This window comes from Heliconius melpomene, chromosome 4 (genome assembly GCF_056956725.1).
Source record: "Heliconius melpomene rosina isolate 202511_hmr_F chromosome 4, ASM5695672v1, whole genome shotgun sequence".
Classification (NCBI taxonomy): domain Eukaryota; kingdom Metazoa; phylum Arthropoda; class Insecta; order Lepidoptera; family Nymphalidae; genus Heliconius; species Heliconius melpomene.
This window is the reverse complement of record NC_140392.1, coordinates 1,701,081-1,727,846: the sequence shown is the minus strand read 5'-3', so window position 1 is coordinate 1,727,846 and position 26,766 is coordinate 1,701,081. Positions and strand designations below refer to the sequence as shown.

The 26,766-nt window shown below is 32.7% G+C and overlaps 2 protein-coding genes across 3 annotated transcripts; one reads left to right on the top strand and one right to left on the bottom strand.

Annotated features, from left to right (window-relative positions):
* The first annotated feature begins 5,107 nt into the window (after nucleotides 1–5,107).
* On the top strand, nucleotides 5,108–8,991 carry LOC146539378 (clotting factor G beta subunit-like). 2 transcript variants are annotated; one of them, XM_085208427.1, is made up of 9 exons: nucleotides 5,110–5,310; nucleotides 5,981–6,042; nucleotides 6,594–6,705; nucleotides 6,825–6,887; nucleotides 7,051–7,166; nucleotides 7,381–7,572; nucleotides 8,127–8,346; nucleotides 8,456–8,613; nucleotides 8,749–8,991. In XM_085208427.1, the coding sequence occupies exons 1-9, from the start codon at nucleotides 5,274–5,276 to the stop codon at nucleotides 8,953–8,955; spliced, it is 1,167 nt and encodes a 388-aa protein (XP_085064553.1). In that variant the 5' UTR covers nucleotides 5,110–5,273; the 3' UTR covers nucleotides 8,956–8,991. The 2 variants fall into 2 exon arrangements, with proteins under 2 accessions (XP_085064554.1, XP_085064553.1); XM_085208428.1 differs by lacking the exon at nucleotides 7,381–7,572 and having other exon boundaries at nucleotides 5,108–5,310.
* Nucleotides 8,992–12,793: 3,802 nt separating this feature from the next.
* Nucleotides 12,794–17,454, bottom strand: LOC146539377 (venom protease-like). Its single transcript, XM_085208300.1, has 9 exons — nucleotides 17,310–17,454; nucleotides 16,429–16,490; nucleotides 16,141–16,252; nucleotides 15,764–15,826; nucleotides 15,519–15,637; nucleotides 14,741–14,932; nucleotides 14,314–14,533; nucleotides 13,963–14,120; nucleotides 12,794–13,337 (listed from the first exon to the last, which is right to left on the bottom strand). Exons 1-9 carry the CDS (start codon nucleotides 17,344–17,346, stop codon nucleotides 13,104–13,106), a joined length of 1,197 nt encoding a protein of 398 aa, XP_085064426.1. The 5' UTR covers nucleotides 17,347–17,454; the 3' UTR covers nucleotides 12,794–13,103.
* Nucleotides 17,455–26,766: the final 9,312 nt, after the last annotated feature.

Genomic DNA, 26,766 nt, shown 5'->3' with positions numbered 1-26,766 from the left:
ATTCTTAATATACGTAAATCTCAAAACATTTCCGCTGTTGAAACAATGATCTGGACTTACACGAAGCGGAGTGACATAATTAGTAAGCAAAATTCTTGTTCGCCAGCTTATTAAAGTTAAGCGAGGTTTAATATTAAATCCGCGTTCTGCTCCGCCGGCGGCGCTCCGCGGCTAATGAATGCGGAGGCACGCCGCGCGCCGTAACTGAGCGGCGAGGAATGCGTCACCTGACAAACTCGTGTACGTAAATTGAAAATTATCGGAAAAATATGTCGAAGAGCTGTAAATATGGTATGTTGGATGTTTTTTTAATATATGTATATGTCATATTTTTCCTTTTCCTTTTTTTTCTGCAGGTTAGGCAGAGGGGACCTGGAAAAATAGTTTTAAGACTTCGTTCCCATTTAGACACTTCCGTTTCCCACTTTCCACCGAAATATTGCGTGTTGAGTGACAGAACTCAATACCCATTACCCTTTGGTAACGAGATAATGAAAACATTAAATGTTTCATTCCTCCGTGTGGGAATCGAACCCACAACTGTTGCGCTTACATTCGAGTGTGTACGCCCCTATGCCGACGGCCTGAATAGTAAATACATATATTTAAAAGTTAGTTTTCAATTTCAATTTGCTTCAGTCTCCACGAGAACTGTCTCAATATATACTTACTCATATAATACTATGTGATGAATAATAATAATAATATGTAATGTTTGACACGGCAGAACGTGATTTTTTTTACTATTTCCATAAAGGTCAGGAGTGACGAGAAATGTTTTAGTACGTTAGGACGTTAGGACTTTTAATCATCAAGAGAAATCTATAATAAGGTTTTATATATTGAATTACAAATACCTAATAAAAATATTTAGTAGATTTAGTAGATGTAAAACGTTTCGAAAGTATTAAGCAAAGATGGTCTTTAAGTCACGAGTTTGAAGTTAAACAGCGTTTTAAACTGATGATATCCTGGAAAGTTAAATGTATTTAAGAGTTTTAAATCCTCTTAGAAAATATATGGAGATTATGGTGACATTGCGGTGGTATATGCTTGTAAATATAGTTTTTGTGGTAAGCCAGTCCCGACATGTTATGGATTCGATTCCCACTCAAGGAAATAAAATATTTAATATTTTCATTTCCTCGCTCTGATAACAAGGCAAAGCGCGGCACTAAGTTCCGCCACTCAACTCAAAGCAATGTCTTCAAAATTCCGCAGGAAATGGGGAACGGAAGTGTCTTAATGTGAACGGAATGTTTTAACACTAAGTTCCCATCTGCCTATCCTGCAATGTACTGGAAATAGCGTGAAGCTTCAAAATAATATTATTTTCTTTTATCTGTGGCTATTTGTGTAGAACAATCTTTTTCTCTTCTTTCCCTTCAGATCTATCATAAGGCTAGATCAATGACAACATGTTATAAAATGTACTGCAATTATGAAACAGGAGAGATTGTTTTTCTTATTACGGTAACGGTTACATTTAAATGACTTTTTCAGATATTTATTTACATAAATATTTGGATTTTTCAAATACTTCTTAGAAATATATAAAAAATCCCACTTCCGTCGAATTTTTATGTTTTTAAATTTGCTACCATAAGGAAAATTACACTAATTTTAAAATGTAAATAAAACACTTTTAGACAAGGATATCATAAATAACTTTAAGAAATTCATTATATATATATATAAGTGTCAGCACAACGTCCGCTCCCCAGTGACCGTCTCCACCAAACTTTTCCTAATACTTATCATTCAAGTCATCCAATATTAAGGGGAAACTTTGCCATAACATTCAACAGGTACCGTCAAAAACTCTTCAACAAATGTAACCTGTCTTAATAATATTCTTATGAAATTTTAGTCGAGATTCCGGACAGTATCGATTTTTGTTTTATTATTCATTTAGCTTTACACTGTTTTATATAGCAGGGTAGCCGGAGAAAACCTGGAATTAAGAGAGTTTGAGCCTCATTTCCTGAGCAGTTTTCGAGGCTTCGTGTGCTAAGTGACAGAGCTCAACGCTGCGCTTTGTCTTCATTGATTACATTAAATTAATATTTACCAGTGCATCTTATTCGAACCATTACAGCCTTAGAATATCGATATACAATACATAGAAAATAAATGTAATAAAGCTTTTGGTTATAATACAGAATATTTAAAAAGGTTGTTTTGTTTGCAGAGACGCTCTCAAAGATAAAAATAATCCTTTATTATTACATTTTTAGATAATTTTAGAAACAGAGTCTCAAAACGTAAGATATGACAATCGTCATAACAAAAATGCTATAATTGTACGTCAAACAATATAAGGATATAAAGTGAGTGCCGTAGTAATAACTTAACGTAAGAAACAGGAAAAACTGTAACCACGTAATTGGATCTTCAGGTAACGAAAATAACCTAAGGTACCAGGTTAGGTCAAGTAAAAAGAATGATATTGTTTTTAATAATGTGGAGCTTTCAGCTACCACATGAACAAGTTTTTTATAGAAAAAAATAAAATAATAAACTTGGTAGTACTGCGTTCTCCGTATTATGTTTTTTAAAATGTAGGTGGAAATGATAATATTTCTTTGTAGGAAACACAACTTCACTGTGATGGAATTTCGTTTTTTCATTTCATTAGTTTCGCGCTTTAATGGCAGAACTTAGTGTTGAGGCACTCCGTTTTTTTCAGAGCGGCCACAACTCATCAACCATACTGTACTGTATACATATTGTTTGTTAAAAGTAAAACAATGTCGATGTAGAAGAACAATAAAGGCGGGTACAGACGGGCCGACGTCACGCCTCCGCTGTGGTCACGTAGCGATGCAATTTGCTAGCGAAATGGAAAAACGGGGTCCGCCGAGGTACGTGTCGGTGTGGTTTACGATAGCTTTATATGTATAGAGATGGTGGAAATATGGTGTGATGGTATAATTTTAGTTGTTATATTTGGGTTTTTGTTTTATTTTCAAATATTTATCAGTATTTCTTTTTTACTGAATAAGCAGAAAGAACAGAGTGTATGTCTTATTCACTTCGTTTCCAAGTTTTTCCTTTAAACTATTTATTATATCCAGAACGCTGAAATCAAATCTGTAAATTATTGGGCAGAGAAATATGACTACTTTAAAATTCAGTCTGATTTATTATTTTTTTCAGCTTCACGTAAGACACTCCGTTTCCTACTTTCTGCAAAATTCGAAAGGCAATGCGTGTTGAGTGGCGGAATTCAACGTCGGGCTTGCCTCGACGCTAGAGCCAAGAAATCATAATATAAAATATTTCATTGCCTCGAGTGGGAATCGAACCCACAACCTGTTTCGTTTACAGTCACACGGTTATGTCTACGCCACTGACTGAGTGACCTAAAATCATTACTCTGTACATTTTTTAATAATTCATTCATCTAACTAAGCTCACAAAAATATTTTTGTAAAAATTTATAAAACGTCAATCTTCTTCAAATTTTCTTGAAAAACTTTTAATTGCTTTAAGATTTTCTAAATTAATTTGCAGAGAAATGTTCACACAACAGTTATAAATCTTCATAGTCAGAAGTGATCTCAAGCAATATTTACAGTTTACGTGATAGATTAAAAACGTACCTTGAGATTCTACCTATATCTTAAAAAAAATACGGAAAGAGGAGAATACAGTGTCTTAGCATTGGGTTCCCTCTGCCTACCCTGCTATATGCGTTAGTGTGTATGAAATCTTGCAAGCTCAATTTGACCCACCCTCTCAGGGTCCGATTGAACTTAAGAATTTTGATGACAACGACCAAATCCAAAATGGCCGCCGCAACAAAATGGCGGATTACACATTTTTAAACAACCCTATATGAGTATGTATACTCACACGGGTATCAAATAAAAGGGAGTGATTAGTAAAAAATAATAGTCGCTATTAAATCAATCTATGTCCTACAAAAGCGAGATATTCGTTCGTGGGTATTGAATAGACTACGAAAAAAAAACATCTAGAAAGCTTCTTTATAAAAAGGTAATTTAAATTTTTTATTAACTTTTATATGAACTACCGATGACAAAGGCTTATACAAAGTACTCCCACACGTGACACGAGCAGGCAGGGACGGACGACGCGGACGGTAAAAAAATTAAAATCTCCCTTTGGCGAGATTTGCATTTTTTTCTTGAAAGCGCATTTTGATGGTCCAATTTACATATACAGTTTTTATTTTTTTATATTTTCACCTCGCATTGCTTGCTTCTCGGTATTTAACGAGTATATTAGCCACGAGTACTTGTAATACTTAAATGAAATTAGACGAATAGTTCCTTTATTTACTAAATCTTTTGAGCCTCCAACCTAAGTGAAGGAACTTGACTTAATTATAACATGAATATAATACAAAAAATGTTATTTATATTATTTAAAAAAAGATATAATATGAGATATGATATTACTACGTTCAAGCATCTATCTCAGTCTAAATATAATCAAAATTTGACATGAATCCACACTATGCTTACTGCCTAGTTCAGCTTCATTTACTCCACGCATTCTGGGACATCTTCCCCTGCCTGTCATATTCTCTTAGAGCACGAAGCTCCAAGCATCATACGTTTCCTATTAAATATGTTTTTAAAGATATAATACGATTTAAATTAAACAAATTCTTATATTTTAATTCAAATTTGTTTTGATTGATTTTTTGTTGGTGTACACACTTTTGTTGATTTTCCGCTTTTTGTAGATTCAACCGTGGGAACTGAATATTAAAGAACTCTGATCTCATCATCACAAATACTCACAAAATTGAGCGGAAAGTGGAGAATAGAAACATAAATAAAAACATGTAGAAACATGTTCTACTGTTCTCTTTACATACCCCGCTGTATACGGGATAAAGCGTGCAAATAAAAAAACACAGTTAAGGAGACAAAAATTAATGACATCATTTTGTCCAATTAAATGGCGGAAATTAATGTTACAAGTTATTTATAATCGAATATAGAACCACTTCCAGTAATAATAAACTTTAAAATACTATAGTCATTTTAATTCATTTAAAAATTAGATACAGTGTTATAGTGAGGTTCTCATGCCGGCAACGATTCTGGTATTTACATCGTTAGCCTTCGAGAACGAGTTTGATCCTTTGTAGATGTGCACGCGTTTTTGATATATATCTTCAATCAATAATTTAGTAAAATTTTTTCAATAATAATTAACTTAAATGAAATAGAATAATATAAAAGTAACTTAAATGAAATAGAATAATATAAAAGTAACTTAAATGAAATAGAATAATGTGGGTGATAGTAATTTTCGCTAGTTTATTTGTGGGTATGTATCTATTTATATATACTTTATCTTCAAGCTGTATCCCGCACCGGGGAACCTGGTTCAGTCACATTCTGTGAATTTACGAATAGCATAACTCAACATAATGAGGAAATGAAAATATTAAATATTTAATTCGAAACTACAACAAGAATTACATAATCATAACAAATATTTAATTTTACAAAAAATATATATATTTAACATTTACCGGCGTTGAGTTCCGCCACTCACACGTCACTCTCACTCAACACGCAATGCCTGCGGAATTCGGCAGAAAGTGGGGAACGGAGTGTCTTAACACTAGGTTCCCTCTGCCTACCCTAGTGTGTGAAGCTGATTGATTGATTGATTATTTATTCGCATTCGTGTTCTCATATACTCGTATAGTATTTACTGCGCACTTAGGTATACTGATTGACGTCAAATGCGAAGTTTTTATTACGTGGTGTACTCATATATTGTATATATACAATCTATTCTGATATAAATAAGATGTAAAATAATTATTGTTTTTTAATATATAAAATACTTTTAAATGTGAATGAATTCAAAGTGTAAAAATACATATTTTAAGTTTATTAGTACAAATAAATTTCCAGTTTAATAAAATAGCGATTATCCAATTTAATGAGTAAAACTATGAATTTAAAGTGCAAAAATATAATTTCAGCGGCATCTGGAGAAATATATGCATCGGAAAAATTAGAGGAGGTCATTTTAGAAGCAATACGGGTATGTATTACGTACGGGGTGTACATACAAGTATATTATCAGTACATTTTACATTTAGTATTCTAACGTCATTTTTATTTATTAACATAAACAAAAGAAATGTTAAATGAGAAAAAAGTATAAAAATATTTAAAAAAAAATTTAAAAAGAAAGAAAAAGAAATAGTACAAAGTTATATGTACTTCAATTATCGTATGTATTATATATTATATATGTGTATTAATAATCGTCCACTGTTTTTTTTTTTACTGTTTTGTCAGGTTCCTCTATTTCGCAGGTAAATAGATTTAGCTAGAGAGCTTTGTTGCCTACTATAGGCAGAGGGAACCTAATGTTACTCTATTCTTAATTTTTTGTCCAATTTTCGAGAAGCTAAGCCACTGCCACGAAGACGGTTTCAAAAAGTCAATAAGTCGAAAGTATATATTACCCCTTTCTGCTAACGCTCGGTGCATTCAGATATGTGAAGATAATAAATGTATTTAATATATAGTTAAACAAGTTTATTTCATGTAATTGAGACAATATTAAAAATAAAAGACTTTTTTTAGAACAACAATACAGAGAATTTTGATATTGAAAAATATATAGGTGAGGCTTGTGCACCCCACGAGTCAACGAAGCCAAATTTTTCAGCTTTAAAACGCAGGACAACTGAAACTAGTAAGAATTAGAAAATAATTTTCTCTATAATCAATGTTTCTGTCTTAAAATATTTTCTTATTTTCTATAGTAATATTTTCTTATTGTATAAAACTAATTTACACGTACATAAATTTCAGAATGCTTGGAATATATTTGGGAAATGGAAGATAGAGAAAATAAGACTGACACTCTGGTAAATTGTAAGTAGGCCCTACTTCGTTTAGAAAATTGTATTTAATTTTTTCCTTAATTTACAATTTGTTTTTTTATAATACACTAAATAATCATAGAAAAATGTTATAATGGACGGTTTTTCCTAAAATTAAATTATAGAAATTATATATTCATTCGATATATTTTTAGGTCGAGATTTTATGGTAAATAAAATTAAAAAGCTTATAATTAAAGTATTACCTTTCGTATCAACACCCGTCGTTTTCGGTGGACGAGCTGCGGTTTCCGGTGAATTTCCACATATGGTGAGTAATTTGATATTAAAGCAAATGTAATAAAAAGGTGGTTTCTGCCACTTCACACAGTGTCTTTAAATCGGGCGAAAAGTGGAAAACGGAGTGTTTTTACACTAGATTGTCTCTTGTATTTATATGAAAAAAGGGAAAGAGCATATTGTTCTTTTAAATTCCGAAGTGCGGTAGTTAATATTAAAATTTACTAAACAACTTTAAATTTTAGGGCGCTATCGGATGGAGAGCTAGAAATGAGACACAAAAATGGATTTTCAAATGCGGAGGAACATTAATTAGTAAGAACTTCCTATTGACGGCCGCACATTGCTCTATAATATCACTAAGAAAAGCAATAGATGTTGCCCAAATACATCCAGAAGTTGTACGTCTTGGAATTGAGAATATTGCAGATAACTATGTATGAATATTGTAAAAATATATAAAGTCCTAGCGCAGTCGAACAGGGTACATCTGAAACGCAAAGGTGGAATTCGATCCCCACATTATATAAATTTCTGGTGGATCAAACGCAGTGTTAAGTTACGCCACTGCGCCACGACAGCATCTTTTAAGCTACATATTACTTCAAAGTTAGAATAAATCAATTTATTGTTAACATTAAACCTTGATAAAGTAAAATATTACCATACAAGTTTATGTGAATAAAAGTTTGTTTGGTTGAATGCGTTAATGGCAGGAACTACTGACTGGTAACTTATAGGTTACTTATTTATTATAACTACTTATTTATATATAACTGGTAACTTATTTATTATTTATTTTTATCTTATAGGCTATATTACATTAATTATTTTGATGTAAGCCACAACCCTATGTCATATGTCATTCACAATTCTTCATTATGTTATTAAACGGACGAAGCCGAAGGCAATTACTATTATTGCTGTTTATGTATCTTTACAGAGTTATATAAGTTTAGTTGAAGATTTTATCTTTTTTTTTATTTTTTAGTTTAATATTCATGGTTCTCCTGAAGATGTAAAGATCAAGAGGTTTATAGTACACCCTCTATTTGCTTCACCTAGGAAGTATTACGACATCGCCCTCATAGAGTTAGAGAGTGACGTTAAGTTTAAAAGTAATATACAACCAGCGTGTCTCTGGACGGACCCGGTGTACCAACAACTTGGCACAAAAGGCACTCTTACCGGATGGGGATATACTGAAAAAGGTATTAGTATTATTATTTTTTTATATCTCAAGATATATTTATCTCAAGATATATAATATATTTAACTAAGTACGCTAAAAGTTAAGAATGAAATTTTGCTTATCGACAGGTCATCCAGAAGATAAATTGCAGACAGCAGTAGTGGATTTCTTAAATAACGATCAATGTGACCAGATGTTGTTTAACTATCGAAATAGAAACTGGCGCGGGTTCCACTCGGACCAGATGTGTGCTGGAGTTCTTGAGGGTGGAGTGGATACATGCCAGGTAATGCCTAAGTTTGAAATGTTTTTATTTATAATGTATGTTTATAACGTATTTACTACGATATATAGCTCTGCCTGTTCTAGTATATGAGGGATATAGGATGAAGCTAATAAAAAAATATTTTTAACATTACAGGGCGACTCAGGCGGTCCACTTCAAGTGAAAATTCCTTTAAAAACACGAGGTAAAATGTATTGGGTACTTGGCGTGACGTCCTTTGGCGTGAAGTGTGGAAGGAAAAATCAACCTGGCGTATACTCTAGGGTGTCTAGTTTCGTTGACTGGATAGAAGAAACTGTTTGGGGCCCTGAAAATAAAACCGAATATAATAATCTAAACTGAAAAAATAATAAAAAATAATTAAAATTGTATATACTTTGTCGTTTTGAATTTCACGCCAATTTGTGTACGAAATGTATGAATATGTGATGTTTAATATACTCAAAAACATTTTTTTTGTTTTTGTTTATTTTTCTTTTTTTATATTTTTTTAGCTTTGCGTTGTGTCCCGCACGTAGGAGGATAGGCAGAGGGGGTGTTAAGACACTCCGTATCCAACTTTCAGCTGAATGCTGGAGTCCTTGGGCATAATCGAACTCACAACCTGTCACTCTTATAGTCTATGCATGCTTCTACCTGCGCCACGACTGGACTCAAAACATATAGGTACTTATATTCCAATATTTTAAGAAGCAGCTTCATTCTACTCTCATTCTTTCATAATTCTTTATCAAAACCAACAGATGTGACAATTCAAAGATTTATCGTCCAGCTAAAGTATATTTTTCTTATATATTATAATATTTCTGACGTTGCTCTGTAAAATTGAAATATTAACTTCGACTCACAATATGTCCCGCATATCTTGAAAACTTGTGATACGGTATGCTACTTTAAAATTGTTTTTGACTTGGGAATAAAACTCAGGCACTTTTAGGTATAGAAAGGTTTAAGAATTTTCTTTCTTAGTATACACATTTGTTATGTGGTGATCTTTACAGAGTTAATATATATTTTAAATTTTTAATAGCAAATTGTTTTAAACGATTGTCAATTATATACTGTTTACACGATTTTTCGTTATTAATAAGAGTCTATTAATTGGATACAAAAATATCGTAAGGAAAGTAGGGAACATAGTGTCTTAACAGTGGGTTCTTTCTACCTAGTGATGTCCTTCCCAAAATAATATGAACCCCGATTCAAAAAATATGCTGTCTATAGTTGCGCTACTCTTATAAATAATTGATATAAAGATTGAAGAATTAATATGTATATTACACGTGAAGACGGAGAATCAGCCCTGGAAAATATGTATATTCCCTTGTATTCATTAGTAATTCTCTAAATAATGAAAACATAACTAAACCATTTTGCAATAAAAGCCAATAAAATATTTAATAATAATTTTAAAATATATTTTGATAAATTTAAACATTTTAAAACCAATTAATTTACTAATTGGTGTGTCGTTCAAACACAAACTAAAATATGTAACGTTTTCACCTATTTGGCATTTATGTATGGACATTTTTTTTTAGCTTCACTCTTTTTGCTCATACCAGGTCGTAGTCATATATAAGAAATACAATATAAAGGACATTCCACTACACTTACAATATAAGTGTATCAACTCAACGCTTCACTGTCTTGTTAATCAAGCAAGAGCATAAATGTAATACATTCCTCCAATCGAATCCATATTCATCGCATCAGATGCTCTGCTACTCCATGACGCCCTCAACAGTAATAAATTTTTTATACATAGTAGGATAGAGAGGGAACCTATTGTTAATACACTCCGATCCCGTTAAGACACTTTCAATCTCCACTTGCCTCTGAATTAAATATTACATTTCCCCAGTGAGAATCGAACTTACAACCGTCGCGTTTTCTTTTGCACACTTGTACCTCTGCGCTACGACGCCCTCTTCATTAACATTATCCATACCTATATTATAAATTCGAAAGTAACTCTGTCTGTCTGTCTGTCTTTTCCGCAATCAGGGCCAAACCGCTAATTTAATTGTGATAAAATACTCATATAGATATACTTGAGGGTCCCGGGATGAACATAGGATACTTTTTTTTCTCATATTTGTAATATTTTCGTTATATACCAATATATTAAAATAATTAATTTGACAAGGAATTTATTCCGCCATGTTAATAACAATCGTCGCTACGCGTTGCTAAGCAACAGCTTGCAAAGTTTGCTGTTTTAAGAAAACGTCACCCAAAGTGAGTTTGCATAATGCATACATGGTGCGCGCCGATATCGATTTATACAAATCTCTTTATACAAATCATTAACAAAAACAATTTGATATTCATCCTTATGAAAATAAATATAATAGTCACTTTTAGCATTTCATCTAGATGGAAATTATAATTTACTGTATAACATTCTAATAAATAATTAAGATGTGACTGATTCCAAATGACCTAGCCTTCGGGCGGCATAATATGAGTATGACCGACGCGAACGGGCGGATGACTTTGATGATTTTGTAAATTTTTATAGATTTTCGAATTACTATTATTTTTTATATAATTATTTGCTGCTTATAATTAATTTATCTCAGTTCGGTTATCTATACCGATGTTATACACTTAAAATATCGTAATTTTAATCATTTGAGATTTTATTTAATATTGTTCGCACAAATTAATAATTTTTTAATATAGAAAAATGTTTAGTACGCGCGCACAGCAAACTTTAGGTTTTTTTTTCTAATATTAAGAATTTCCTTTAGTTACTTTTACTTCTTTGGTTTGTTCATTTCGGTTACTCAGATATTTTTTCTAATAATAAATCTCCACTTATTATTATTTTTTAACTTATTTTAATGATTTAGGCTTATATTTTCGCGGGCGTAGCCGCGTCCGGGCCCACTAGTTATATATAAATTAATAAATAACGCATATATTTTTCTAGAGTTCGTGTAATACAGCTAGTGCATGTACTTGTTACCGACCAAACGAGCAGTTTCCTCACGAACGTGTCGTAAAATGAAAACTACAAACAATAAAACTAGCCTTTGCCTTCGCAAGCGGATATCCAGAAGACGTAGGCTTAAGGCGACTTCAGTTACACCGCAGTTTCTTTTTTCTGTTTTATTTGTTTATATTTAAAGTGAGATATTCATACAAAAAAAAGCGATTTCTAAGATGTTATAACAGACTTTAGCTTTTTATAATCAGTTTGTACTTTTAGTATAATTTCCAATTTCCAGAAGTTTTTTAAAAAAGTTGAAAATCCCAAAAAGAGGGAATCTAGGAACCTAGTGTTAAGACACTCCATTAGCATTAAGGAACCTTCGTTTCCCATTTTCCGCCGAATTCTAGAGTTTCCGATTGCATGTTGAGTGGCGGAACTCACCGCCGCGCTTTGCCCCGACTCCAAAGCAAAGATATGAAAATAAAAATTTTAATAAATATTTCATTTCCTTCAGTGGGAATCGAATTCACTACCAGTCGAGTTTACAACCCGCGCACTCTGAGCCACAACTGGCCTTAATCGTTTATAATTTCATACTAAACAAACACTAATAACAATATAAGGGCTTTAACTAACGTGACGATGTAAGTGGCGGCCAGCTTAAGAGTAATCTTCTATTTGAGGGAGCGATTTGTCTAGTAGACGGATAGACTAGATCCACCAAGTCAGCCTGATCCTCTGCTCCTGGTCGGGACGCACTTGCTTATTGCAATTACTGTGGTTTGCTACTGCCATGTAGTGCATGGTTAAAGCGCTTAAAATAAAAGCAATTTTAACTTTTGTTTAAAAAAAAATACATCTTTTTCTTTTTATCTCTTTCTCTATCTTCTGCTTTTAGCTGTATCTTGCTCAGGCAGAGGGATATTAGTGTTAAATCCGTTTCCCACTTCGCGAAATTACGTATTGAAAAAAAGTAATTATATCTATAACTACCGAAAAAATTACATCATTTAATCTTCCAGAAATAATAATAAATTTACAGTGAAAATATTAAATATTTCATTCCCCCGACAGAGAATCAAACCCACAACCCCTCTGCCCTTACGCAAAGGTGCCCTCAAAAAGGCGTAAAATAAAAAGGAAATGCTGAGGCAGGTATTTATTATGATCATTATCTCTTTAAAATTACTGCAACCATAAATGCAAGGTAAAAGTATAACATATTAAATGCAAACGTTATTATTTGTATTTTAATTGAATCAGTAATTTTACAAATACATACATAGTAGTATCTAATTTCAAACATGATTTTTACGCTCTGGCAGACAAAGCGCGGCGTTAAGTTTCGCCAGTCAGCAATATCTACAAAAAATTAAAACATTGAATCCTTTTTAAAGTATATAAAATAGAAATAAAAAATATAAAATTACATTATTTAAAAAAAAAATCCAACATATACAATTTCTATTATTTCTTATTATTATATTCATTAATTTTATTTACAATTAACATAATCTTTTTTAATAAATTCACATATTTGAGTATAGAATCAACCACTTCGTATATTTGCCTTTGACTTGAAGAGTTTATTATGTTCAGTTATCTTTTCAGGGGCCCAAACGATTTCTTCTATCCAATCAACGAAACTAGATACCCTAGAGTACACGCCAGGTTGGTTCCTCTTTCCGCACTGCACGCCAAATGACGTCACGCCAAGTATCCAATACATTTTACCTCGTGTTTTCAATGGAATATTTACTTGAAGTGGACCGCCTGAGTCGCCCTGAAATGTTACAATATATTTTTGTTACCTTCATGCTGTATCCTTCATGTAGTAGGATATTCAGAGGGGGCCTAATGTTAAAACACTCCGTTCCCAACCCCATCCCCAGTCGAGGTAGTGAGTTATTTTTATATTCTCGCTCCGAGAAGACATAAAGACGACGAAATTAAATAATAAAGCATACGAGTACATATTTCAACAATTTAGTGAAGAAAAAAAATATAAGAATATAAGACTTATTTCTCGTTCGATCGCATTGAAGGCCTACGTCTGGCTTTATGAGACAAGTTATACGTTACGTTGAATTTCATGACGATAGAATAAAGTGTCGAAGCGGAAAAAGGCGCTTCGATGAAAACAGTTGAATTCGTATTCACATTTATAACGTCACGGTTGCTGGCTTGACTTCCGCATCGATGGTCACGGGTACAATTCTTATTTACAATGAAAGCCTATACTCGTATTAGTCATATTATATGACTTTAGTAATATTTACGAATACAATCCCTGGAAGTCCAGGAAACCTCAAATGTAGAAATTTCTTTGATTGAGACAGGGATTGATATGAAAGTATTGTTTTTGAAGTCTGAACCTTACAAAATACATTAGAAATCTATAAAGTAACCTGGCAAGTGTCAACTCCACCCTCAAGAACTCCAGCGCAAATCTGATCTGAGCGGAACCCGCGCCAGTTTCTATTGCGATAGTTAAACAACATCTGATCACATCGATCGTTTCTCATGAAGTCTACAACCGCGGCCTGCAGTTTAGTTTCTGGATAACCTGTTGTTAAAATAATTATTAATTAGAATTATATTGAATTCTTTACAAATTAAAAAGATAGTAGGAAGGTCCAAATAAAGGTAACGTTTATATTAATTACAAAATTATATTTTTTGCATTTCTTGGCTTTTCTCATAATCCATTATAATCGTTCTATAGATGATCACCTACACATCAAAAATTATACTAATACCTTTTTCGGTATATCCCCATCCGGTAAGAGTGCCTTTTGTGCCAAGTTGTTGGTACACCGGGTCCGTCCATAGACACGCTGGCTGTATGTTGCTTTTAAACTTAACGTCACTCTCTAACTCTATGAGGGCGATGTCGTAATACTTCCTAGGTGATTCAAACAGAGGGTGTACTATAAAATTTTTGATTTTAACATCTAATGGATCCCCGTGAATATTGAACTGAAAAAATAAAAACTGCTATCAAATTCATTTCATCAATCAATTTCACATCATCAATTGCCTTGGCACTACAGAGACTGACTTCATTCCCCGGTGTACGAGTATAATTCGATCCTACAATTGTAGCATTTACAGTCACGCACGCCACAGTGCCCTGGTCCCTTGCGCCATGATGGCCTAAAATTTTAATTACAATATCCTATATACCTCGTCATCTGCAATATTCTCAACTCCAAGACGTACAACTTCTGGGTTCGTTTGGACAACGTCCATTGCTTTTCTTAGTGATATTTTAGAGCAATGTGCGGCGGTTAATAGGAAGTTCTTACTGATTAATGTTCCTCCGCATTTGAAAATCCATTTTTTGGTCTCATTTTTTGCTCTCCATCCGATAGCGCCCTAAAAAAAGAGATGCTAAATTTAAATAAGCAAAATTTTAAATAAAATTACTCAGTTTTTACATTTATAAAGTGTTCTTCGTCACTTTTTACACACTTTTCTTAAAAATAACATTCTGAGGTTAAAGGTAAAAGGAAAAGTCTAACCGGACTCGTCGACTGACTGTTCCGTGACAATTTCAGGATTGTAGATCTTCGGGAAGTACATCTTATAATTATGGCAAGCTTAAATTTGGGAATGTGAACTCATTTCCTAACGACAATTATAAGTTTGTAATATATTTTTATGTATAAATCTTCTGCTTCACACTGTATCCGGCAGAAGGAACCCGAGATCTTAACTGATGGATAAATAGACAACAAGGTTCTGTTGTTTTTCGTTTTGAGATTTATTTTATTATTCTCTCTTTCTGTATTTATTACATTTTAATGACAGGTTTCGTCCCGTATTAAAAGGGTAGGAGAAAACTTGATTTTAAGATACTCCGTTCTCGGCTATCCTCACATATTCGAGTCACTTTATGTTGAGTGGGGGAACTCTACAACAACTTTACATTTACTTTACTTTTATAACACAGTTTACTCACCATATGTGGAAATTCTCCAGGAGCCGCAGCTCGTCCACCGAAAATGACGGGAGAATTAATTACGAAAAGAAATTCCGGAAGTATACCCTTTCGAATTTGACTTATTATATAAAGTCGACCTAAAACATATGTATATGTGTAATATAGGTGCATATGAATGTATTAATTTCTGATATTTTTAGTTTTAATTTAGAATTTTGAAAAGTTCGGAATCATTTCCTAAAAAAATATTGGGCATTACTTACAAATTTCCATTGTTTCGGTCTCATTTTCTCTATTTTCCATTTCCCAGATGTATTCTAAACATTCTGAAATATGATTGTAAATTAATTCCATTAAATACGATACTATCGAAAATGAGAAAATATTTTTATACATTCTTAAAAATATATTTTTGAAATAACACTTTAATTTGTTTTCAAATATTTCAAAAAAATTGTGAAAAATAATTTTGTTGACAATTGAGTTAAAGTTCTCGAGGCATTGCATGAGTGGCTCCTGTACGCAAACTAGAGCAACGAAATAAAAATATTGATTAAATAATATTATATATTAAATATTTTTAATATAGAAACAATATTAATTAATTATTATTTTCTAAAAATTATTTTCTAATTCTCACTCGTTTCACTTGTCCTGCGTCCTAAGGCTGAAAAATCTCTCTTAGTTGACACGTACGGTGCACAAGGTTCTCCTTTGTAATTTTCAAAATCGAAGTTTATTGTCTCATTTTTCTAAAAATGAGAATGTTAAATTGGTATTTTTATCAATCAGTATCAAGTAAATAAACATGCTTTTCACAAAAAGTTCCGTTATTATGAAATCACAGACAGGCTTCAATTATATTAGCATGATAATTAATCAAACAGTACAAGCGGGCGAAGCCACTGGCGGGCCGCTTATATTATACCTGTATTGCTTCTAAAATGAACTTCTCCAATTCGTCCGTGGCATATGTTTGTCCAGACGCCGCTGAAATTATAATGTACGTAAATGTATATATTCCTTTTTTTATCAGCTTCACGCTTTATCCCAACACTCTGTTCCCCACTTTCCGCCGCATTCTGGAGGCATTGTGTGTTGAGTAGCGCCCAACGCCGCCTTTTACCTCGACACCAGAGCGAAGAAATGAAAATATAAATATATAATGTGAGTTATATCAGTTTATAGCAATTAATTATTCTTTTCTTACGTTGCTTTTACCTGCACACGTATTCACTTTTTTATTTCTTCTCCGTGGCTGTCAATTAATTATAGACATCTGACGGGTGTCATAAAAATGGAACTATATGGAGCTATAGTTAAAGAGTATATTCTATTTACAAATATAAATAAATATTTCATTTCTTCGAATGAGGATCGAACCCACAACCGTCCCGTTACAGTCACATCCTTTTGTGCCTCTACGCCATGACGGCCTCTATTTCCTTGGAGCACAAAAACTGGCAAAAACGAAAACGATGTTTTAGAGAATTTAAAGACAACGTGTTAAGTGGTGGAACCAAACGCTGTGATCTTTATACTGAACCAAGAAAATAAAAAATAATAAGTATTGCAAATGTAGATAGACGGTCTTTGTTCCCTTTGTGTTCGACTGGTGCTATGGCAACAAAGTACAACGACGTAAGAGTATGAGTTCCACTACTCAACAAATAATGCCTCTAGAATTCGGCGAAAAGTGGCGAACGATGTGTATTAACACTAGATTTCCAGGTTTCCTCTGCCTGCTATGTGGGGGATATAGCGTGAAGTGAAAAAAATATAATTAAATAATTATAAATAAATACATACCCACAAATAAACTAGCGAATATTATTATCACCCACATTATTAAATTTACTATTAAATTTAAAAACTTATTAATAAAACATATTAAAAACGCGTGCACATCTACAAAGGATCAAACTCGTTCTCGAAGGTTAACGACGTAAATACCAGAACCGTTGCCGACATAAGAACGTCACTATAATAATTATTAAGTTCTAATTTTTAAATGAGTTAAAATAATTATATTATTATAGACTTAAATACGTTTAATAATATTAGTTTGTATTGATAGCTTATTTAAAGTGGGCAATATTGAATTCTATCACATAATTGGACCTGCCATTATTTTCTTGAATTTATGACAGTATTCTTTTTAACCGAAAAAAAAAAGAATTAAATGTTTAAAAATATCTTAATACAAAACTTATGTTGTTTGTATGTCCATCCTCCAAGAGGTTAAGAAATGCATACGATTATATAATCGATAGAAATGGAGGAAAGTCAAGAAAAGTAAGAAGGTTAATGACAGTAAACGAGGCGACAGAGATGAGCAGAGACATCTTTCCGTTTACTCCGGCTACTCTTCTATGGCAATAAAATATTTAATATAAATTTTAATATTTCATATTTCGTAATAAGGCAAAGTGCAGCGTTGAGTTCCATCACTCCTGCTTCCGTGGGGATCGGAGGTGTAACACAGGTTTTTTCTACCTACCCTGCTATGTGTGTGATACGTTTTCGCAAAACAAATAAATATTATACAATTATTTCTATAATAATTATAAGGAAAATCACACCTTATATCTTTAATTATATTATGTATTATTTATTTTGTATGTTTCATCTAAACAAATGTTGTCCCATATAAACAATTATACATATGTAATCCCTACATCATAATTTTAATTAATTTTCCTTGACCGTCGTGGCGCAGCGCCATAAGGGCGTGACTGTAACGCGACGGTTGTGGGTTCAATCCCCAATCGAGGAAATGAAATATTTATTTACATTAATATTTTCATTTCTCCGCTCTGGTGTCGAGGAAAAGAGCGGCGTTGTGTTCCGCTACTCAACGCACAATGCTTCCAGAATTAGGCCGAAAGTGGGGAACGGAGTGTCTTAACAATAGGTTCCCTCTGCCTATTCTTCTGTGTGCTGGACACTGTGCGTAAAGCTGATATATTTTTTTAAACAATAACCAAAGTAAAATTTAAGCGATTGGAACCGGCAGAGGGATTATTGGAGATTAATCCCAATCAATGGGGATAACGAAAAACGGACGATGAAGGTGTATAATAACATTTGTTGATAAACTGATTTAAATAATCGATGTACTGTCACGTATTTTAGATTTTTTTATTTATATCATGTATGAATATATGCATTTTTGTATATATTTTATGTTTAATTATTAAATTATTATTTTTTATTTCCTTCTTCTACTAGCAAGACAAAGCCCGTCGTTGAGGTCAGCGACTTACACATACAATGTCCCCAAATATTATATATGGAAAGGGAAAAGTGTGATACACTTGGTTCCTTGGTGCCTACACTAATTTACATTAGGTTCCCTCAGCCTACCCTGAGCGAGATACAGTGTCAAGCTTTTTATTCTTGGTGTATTTTACTATATTTTACTAACATACTACACTCGTGATATGGACAATAAATAAAAACATTTTAAGTCTTTAAATCGACCTCTAGGCACTAGTGTTTTCGTTAGTGTAATATTCATAAAAATATTTTAATGTGAATTTCAACGCCGCCAATCTTAAAATACATCTATATAATACTGAATGTATTCTATGTGATATAATAGAACTTTTAAAAATGTTGTCTTTTGTCCTTTAAAAATTAAAATAAAGCTGTATAAATCCAGGACATGTATAAACAAACAATTAACAGCACTTTACAAAACTAAAAAGGATTCTAATCATGGAGGAAGGAAGAATGGAAATTATATAACATACAAACAAACATACGTCCAATATTAGCATTAGCATCGGATCGAGTTATTAAATGAATTATTTGTTTAATGGAGCAGACTAAGCTGAAACTTGTCAAAGTGGTGTTCGCGATAACTCGCAACTACTGCTTGGTTAAAATGTTACTAGTTTTGTCGCCAAAGAAGTGTAAATTAGAAATGGGATGTGGTATCTTATTAATTATTATAATAGTAGGAAATATATTTTATGTTTTTCACATTTTTTAAGTGTACACACTTGGGAAACAAGAATGTTTTTTCGAAAACATATTGAAATTCGAATGTAGTGAGATCTACACTCTGTCGACCTAGACGTAAATATTGCCCTAACTGATATTCGAACTTATTGCTCCATTTGCATCAGACAGACACTATTTAAATAAATTAATTAATATTTAATTAATTATGTCAATAAATTCTTTTATACCTCCTCGTGACTAAGGCGAGCTTTGAAAATTACAATGACGATGTTCTTGGCTACGATTATATAGTTGACGTGTTAGTGATTCGAACTATTTCTCATACTAAAATGTACATATGATCATATATTTATATTATATAGTTTTTAACTTAACACTGTATCCAGCATTTAAAAGGATAAAAGTAAGGGTTTTGTTTCACACTTTTAAGACATTGCGACCCAAATTTTAAGACATTGCTTATTGAATGGCAGATGAGTGAGGGAATGGAAATAATTTATTTCCCTGAGAGAGAATGAAATCCATAAATATTGTGTATACGTTCAGAGGCTATGCAGCTGTCACGACGGCATATTATCATGTAATTAAGGATATTTAAGGACATCTTTCAGTAGTTCTACTATATTATGCTTTAGAGACTGTCGTGGTGCTGGGGTATCAGAATGCGACTATAAAGGTGATGGGTGTGGGTTTGATTCCCACTAAGAGGAATGGAATATACATATTTTCATTTCTTCGGTCTGGTGACGAGGAAAAGTGCGACGTTGAGTTCAAACAACCAGCACGCTATGCCTGTAGTATTCATTGGAAAGTAGGGAACGCAAGTATATTAATAGGGAACTGAATGTCTTAACACTAGGTCCTCAGGTTCCCTTTGTCGAATCTGAAAAAAATAATAAAAAACACATAAACAATTTTATTTTAAATAGGCTAATAATAATCATGAAACTACTTTAGCAATAGCTATAGAACTAATGTATTCTAACTTAAGAGATTCACAACTTTAGATGTTGTTTTCATCAGAAATTGTAAGGGAACCCTGAAGGGTCCTTAATTGATTTCACCGCAAGTACTATTCGATCGTTCAGAATTTAATTGCCTTCCAGTTGCCCTTTGCTTAGCCGAGGCATGGCGGTTCTATTTATCATGTCCGGTACTAAAAAGCATCATTATCGACTATTTGACTTTGATGTTAGTAGTTTTTATATCTGCCTGTTTTTGATTTATTCTGTTAATTTTTTATTTGTGTAATTTTTTTTTGTATTCTTAGACGAAAAAATGCAATGTATATTTCTTATTTTTTATTAATTTTCTGGTTATATAAAATGTTGTATTTATAATGGAAGCTTTATATTTGTATTTTAAGAAAGATAACAAATAAAAAGTCTTTTATTTGACATGTCTTTAGTCAAGGACATGTCTCTGTAATCTTTGGATTCCTTCGACTACAAAAGTTTTCTTTTCTGGGTTAAGTATTTTTATTAGCTAATTCATAATTTTAATAATCACCATTCATATAACATTCAAAAAATTGGGCAGAAAGTAAGAGTGCTGCTAGGTTCCTTCTGCCTACCTTGCACTAGGTTCCCCCTAACTACGTTACTATAGACGGAAAACGCCATGAAGCTCAAATTAACTTTTCCTTTCATTTTAAAGATCAATTTAAGAGTCTATAGATTCTCAGTATCACCCATTATGGGAATATAAAAGTAGCCATTACGGCCAGTGTTCATTACTCTACTTACATGAAAATCACCTTTTTCCTTATAAGGAAGCTATCAAATATAGATAAATGAGTTTTAATTTTTATAGCAAAATTTCTTTTACATTTTATATGACGTTGATGATAATAACAGGGTCGTGTTATTTGTGTTTTTGCCGTAAAAATTGTTGTTTTTACTAAAAAAATTTTTGAGGCCAGTTAGTGGGTTCGATTACCACTCGAAGAAATTAAATATTCAATATTCTTATTTTCTCGCTTTTGTGTGTTGAGTTCCGCTACGCAACACGCAATACCTCCAGAATTTGTGAAACGGTAGTCCAACGGAAGTGTTTTATCATTAAGTTTTTACATTTCCTACGTGTGCTATATTTGGGATGTAGCGTGAAGTTATAAAAGGTTTCTATTTCTATAGATTTACATAGAATAAAACTTTAGTATGATATTGTTTAGAAAGAATTTCCTTTAAATACCATAATGATTTAATTAAAACATATACTCACACCTGGAATAGTGTTCTACAAAACTATTTGCTAAGTAAAGCAAATATTCAAGACAAGACTTTCATTTAAAACGTTTGATACACACGGTTTTAGAATATAATGAAGAAAAAATAAAGAAATAAGAAAAGAAGAATCGTTTTTTTTACATTTAATTATTCTATAGGCTCGCAAGGTAGTGTCTAGGGCACTAGGCACAGTGTCTGACTGTAACGGTAGTGGGTTCGATTGTCACTCGGAGAAATGACTTATTTCCATTTCCTCTTTCTGGCAAAACGAAGATTTGAGTTCCTCTACTAAACGTACTGTCTCGATTTGGCCACAAAATGGAGAACGGAGTGTCTTAACACTAGGTAAAAAGATATATTTAGTGATAACCAAACTAAAACATATTGCCAAAATGAATAAAATAAACGTTGTATCTGTTGATTATGACATGACATCTATGACATTAATGTTGTTTTTGATGTGAACTCGCACCAACCGTTAACCATACAAAACTCTTAGGTCTCTATGTAGAATTTCCTTGTACTTTAACTTACTGTAACTATAATTTTTACATATTAAGAGGAAGATACTGAAATATGTCAGCCAAGCCACATTCGTGAGGATCCTGTGTACGCTGTTGACAGAAGCAAAGTTCGTGTCGCATAGGTACTAGTACCTACGTACTCGTGAGATACTCTCCATTCTTCAGTGTGCAGCCAAATTCTTAATTACGTATATTTGCAACTGCAGCTTTATTATGTTATAAAAGGTATTCTGGAGCTGAAAACTTTGGATTTTTATTTTAGATCTGTTTTGTTTATTTTTAAATTTGTTTGTCTCAAATGGAAAATTCATTAAAATTGTATTACATATATGTATTTAAATATGCTTTATAAATCAAATATTTATGATATAGCAGAGAAGAATATAGAAACCGTAATTTATGGCGCTCCGTTCTCTCTGGATACCTCGCTAGGAAAGAAGCGTGAAGCTACAAGAAAAGATTCACAGATCACATAGATAACGTGCGACGAAATTATCAAATGTAGATTATGAATATAATAAATTAATAGGCATACTCTTAATAACTATTTTTTATGAATTGATTTAAACTCAATTTTTACATCACATACAATATTTTGAAGCGACATTTTGTTTCTGACAGTCTTCGCCGTATAATCTTGTCTCCCATATAATTAAACAGCCTCTCAAGAAAGAACCACCAAACACATCCCTAACAGAATAGCACAGAAATTAGAAATTTAAAAAACCTCATTTGCACATAAAAAATGAAAGTCAGCAAAATTAATAATGAAATAAGGCACCGTAACTAAATCCCAGCAGCGGAATGCGGACGCGTCGGGACCCCGGGGTGGCGTAGCGTGGCGACAATGACATAGCCCGGCTCGGTGACTTGCTGTCCAAACTTTAGGGTCGGGATCGCTTTGCAAATACCAAAGAACTCATTTAAGCTGCGACTATCCGAGACCTTGCTGGATATAGCCTGGAAAACCTTGGATACTCGCTCCGATATCCATCGATTTTCCTTATGTGCTCTTAAAGTAACTATAAAATGATTATGCTTATTATCTTAATTGGTCTTGACATATTTTTAGTATTTTTCAAGACAGTGAGAACTTAACGGAAATAAGGAATAGTAATATTTACAGCATCCCGCATTTATAAGGGTTGGCAAATGAAACCTAATGTTAAAATACTCCATTCCTAATTTTCCACGCAACAAAGCAAGTAAAAAAAAATAAATCATTCCCCCGAATGAGAATCGAACTCACAACCGTCATGTTTAAAGTCAAACAGTATTTCTCTGTATCACGACGACGCGAAGGCCTCTTAATGCAATGTACACGCAAGTGTATATCTTTGAAATTAATATAAAACTGATGATGATGGTGATGATGACTGAAAACACAGAATATTTGAAAAACCAAAAAGTAAATTCAACACCTCTTTCTCATACTATTTTAAATTTTAAAATACAAGAAGTATTTAAGAGGCGAAAGGAAGGTGCAGTACAGTATTTAAAAGCCACTAAGAGTCCTAGAGACATTAAATATTTCAAGGCAGCGTGCAAGATGTTCCGTTTTCACGCGACCCTACACCAAACACGTAATAGCGAAGTGTTTGTAAATATATTGAGCTTTTAACGAATTTGAATAACATTTTACATCTCATATGTATACGTGTGACCTTTCTGCCTAAAACAGAAAATATTTAAATCATTTTGAATCTTATTGCGACTAATAATAAAGATCATAATTGAATTACTGTCAATCTAAATATTTTCAGTTTCTGTCTGTATACAAAATGGATGCGACCTCTTCAAATGGAAAGATGGGATTTCTTCAATGTTCTTGTAACACTTTGGAAGCTATTTCGGTATATTATATGTATGGGTGGATGTTTTGGAAAATGGATACGAGGTCAATTTGTCTCTTCCATGGAGTTTTTTCAATATTATCGTTCAGTACCATTTACGATTTCTTCTCATTTAGTGATAGCTTTATTAGATTATTTCAAAACGGTGGTTAGTCTGTCAGGAAAACAAGTACGTAATTATACTTTTTTTTATTTATAAAAGTTTAAACGTAGAGGAATTTGAATCAACTCGCAACTTCGCTCGTCGTTGAGTTCCATCACTCAACACGCAATGCCAAATGTACAACTGGGTTTAATGGAAACGGAATGTCTTAACACTAGATTCCCAAGTTCCTACTCTACCCTGCTATATGCTTTTTTCTTAGTTTAATCTAAAAGTAAAAATTATAAGTTTTTCTCGTGGTGTTTATAAAATGAACTTTTCTTTTGACGTAATAAGCAATACAATGTAAATCCGATACGCATTACTGAAATTGGAATAAAATCGCTTCAATTTGCATGAACCGTTGCGATAGCGTTAAGCTTTAAAGGGATTGGACTTTTTGTTATGAAAATTGTATTGTCATAAACAATTAAGAAGATTTTCGATTGTAAATATTGCATTACTCAATAATAAATGTCGCAATAAGCTACCGAAGATATATTTAAGACATTTCCTGTTAACATTTACTTATTTCAAAAATTTTAATATTAAAATTGTGACAGTACAACCGTGCCTTTATAATCATCAACTACTAAAAGATTGTAGCAATAATGAATTCACAGAAGAAATTTATCGATTTTATACCAATTTTTAATTGAATATCTTTATTTATCAGTCTTTATGCACTTTCCTTAACTAATATATGTGAAAATACTACGTGTAATATATTTTTTTATCATTATTGAACATACAAATGTAAATTTCGATATTTATATAAACTTCGTCGGCGTTCGTTGTGTCGCAGTGACTGTAAAGGAGAAAAAAGAGTCGTCATCTCTGAGAGAAAAAATATCTCTGCCTACCTTACTATATGCAGGATACAGAGGGAAGCTAAAGAATGTAAAAATAACACTAAAAAAATTATTATTCCAAATTTGAGGGGGGTTTCAATCAAATTCAATAAATTTAAATATAACAAACTGAAACTTGGCTATTGTAAATTAATTAACAAAACAAAAGATAACCGCACTTCGTTCCCTCAGATATGATCAAAACAACTTGAAATTCTAATTAGCCCTCCCGCGGCTGCCGGCCGAGGTGTGCGTAAGTATTTTTTGAAGTAGGTAGTGTTTACAGACACCGCCTGCCTCTAGGGAGTGTAATATTCACTAGTGAACACGACAAGCTAGTAATAATCTAGTTATAGTGCCTGGTGTAGCTTTAAAAGAGAGGTTTTTCAGGCCACGTCGCCTCTAAGTACTATGATATAGGTAAAGTAGATAGAGACTGTTGAAAGTGTTTCTAAGTGTTCTTTTCATTTTTTTGCTATTAATTTTATATCTGAAATGGTTGTATTTTCAATTCCCATTCGTGGGAATTAACTATTTCTATATCTCTGCTCTGGCAGGACGAAATAAAAACTGAAAATATTGACAAATTTTTAGACGCATTAAATAGCATACTTCCAACGTTACGTAAGTTTCAGTCGGTTGTTTTAACAGGAGACTTTAATATAAATATTAAGTCACCTTTGGATCTTCGTTCTCAAAATTATTTAAATTGTCTTGCATTCCACGGCTTTCTCCCTACCCACACTGTACCGACTCGAGGAAATAACTGTCTCGATCACACTTTCGTTCGTACAAAATGTAATGTCACTACATTAATTTTCGAATCAACCATCACGGACCACTACTCTTCTCTGGCATGTGTCAAAATTAAACAAGCGCGAGCCTTGGAAGTCTCTATAGTGTCTAAAATAGATTATGAAAGCCTAGACACAATTTTCAAAAACCTAGACTTTACAAACATTTTATCTATTGAAGATCCAAATACAGCGACAGATGAGCTTGTAATCTTGTTATCGAAAGTTATACAGGAACATACCACCATAATCAAACGATCTACTAGAAAAAGGATTCTCAAGCCTTGGATAACAACAGGCTTACTTAGGTGTATCCGAAATAGAGACGCGTTACACAAAAAAATAAAATTGTCTCCTAACAATGAAACTCTTCAAATTACTTATAAACGTTACAGAAATTTTTGTACAAAGATATTGAAAAAGGCTAAAAGACAATATGACACTAAACTGTTAGAAAAATCCTGTAATAATACGAAGGCACTGTGGAACGCTATAGGAACTATAACTTACACCACGAAATTTAGACACTCATCTACTCAACTTATTCAACAATCTCACTCTCCTATTTACTCTTGTAATAACGTCAACAGCTTTTTTGTTAATATCGGGAAGGAACTTGCGGATAGAAGTAACATGCACTCATCTCAACAGTTGACAAAAACCCTTTCACATACCTATACTAACTTATCCTCCTTTGTTCTTGAAGAAACTGATAATGATGAAATCCTACAAAGTATTAACTCTCTTAGATCCAATTCTTCTACTGGGTGGGACGGAATTTCATCAACTATATTAAAAAGATACTCTGCAGCACTGACACCTGTGTTGTGCCACATATTCAATAGATCCTTTCAGGCTTCGGTCTTTCCATCTTCATTTAAAAAGGCTATCATTCATCCTATCTT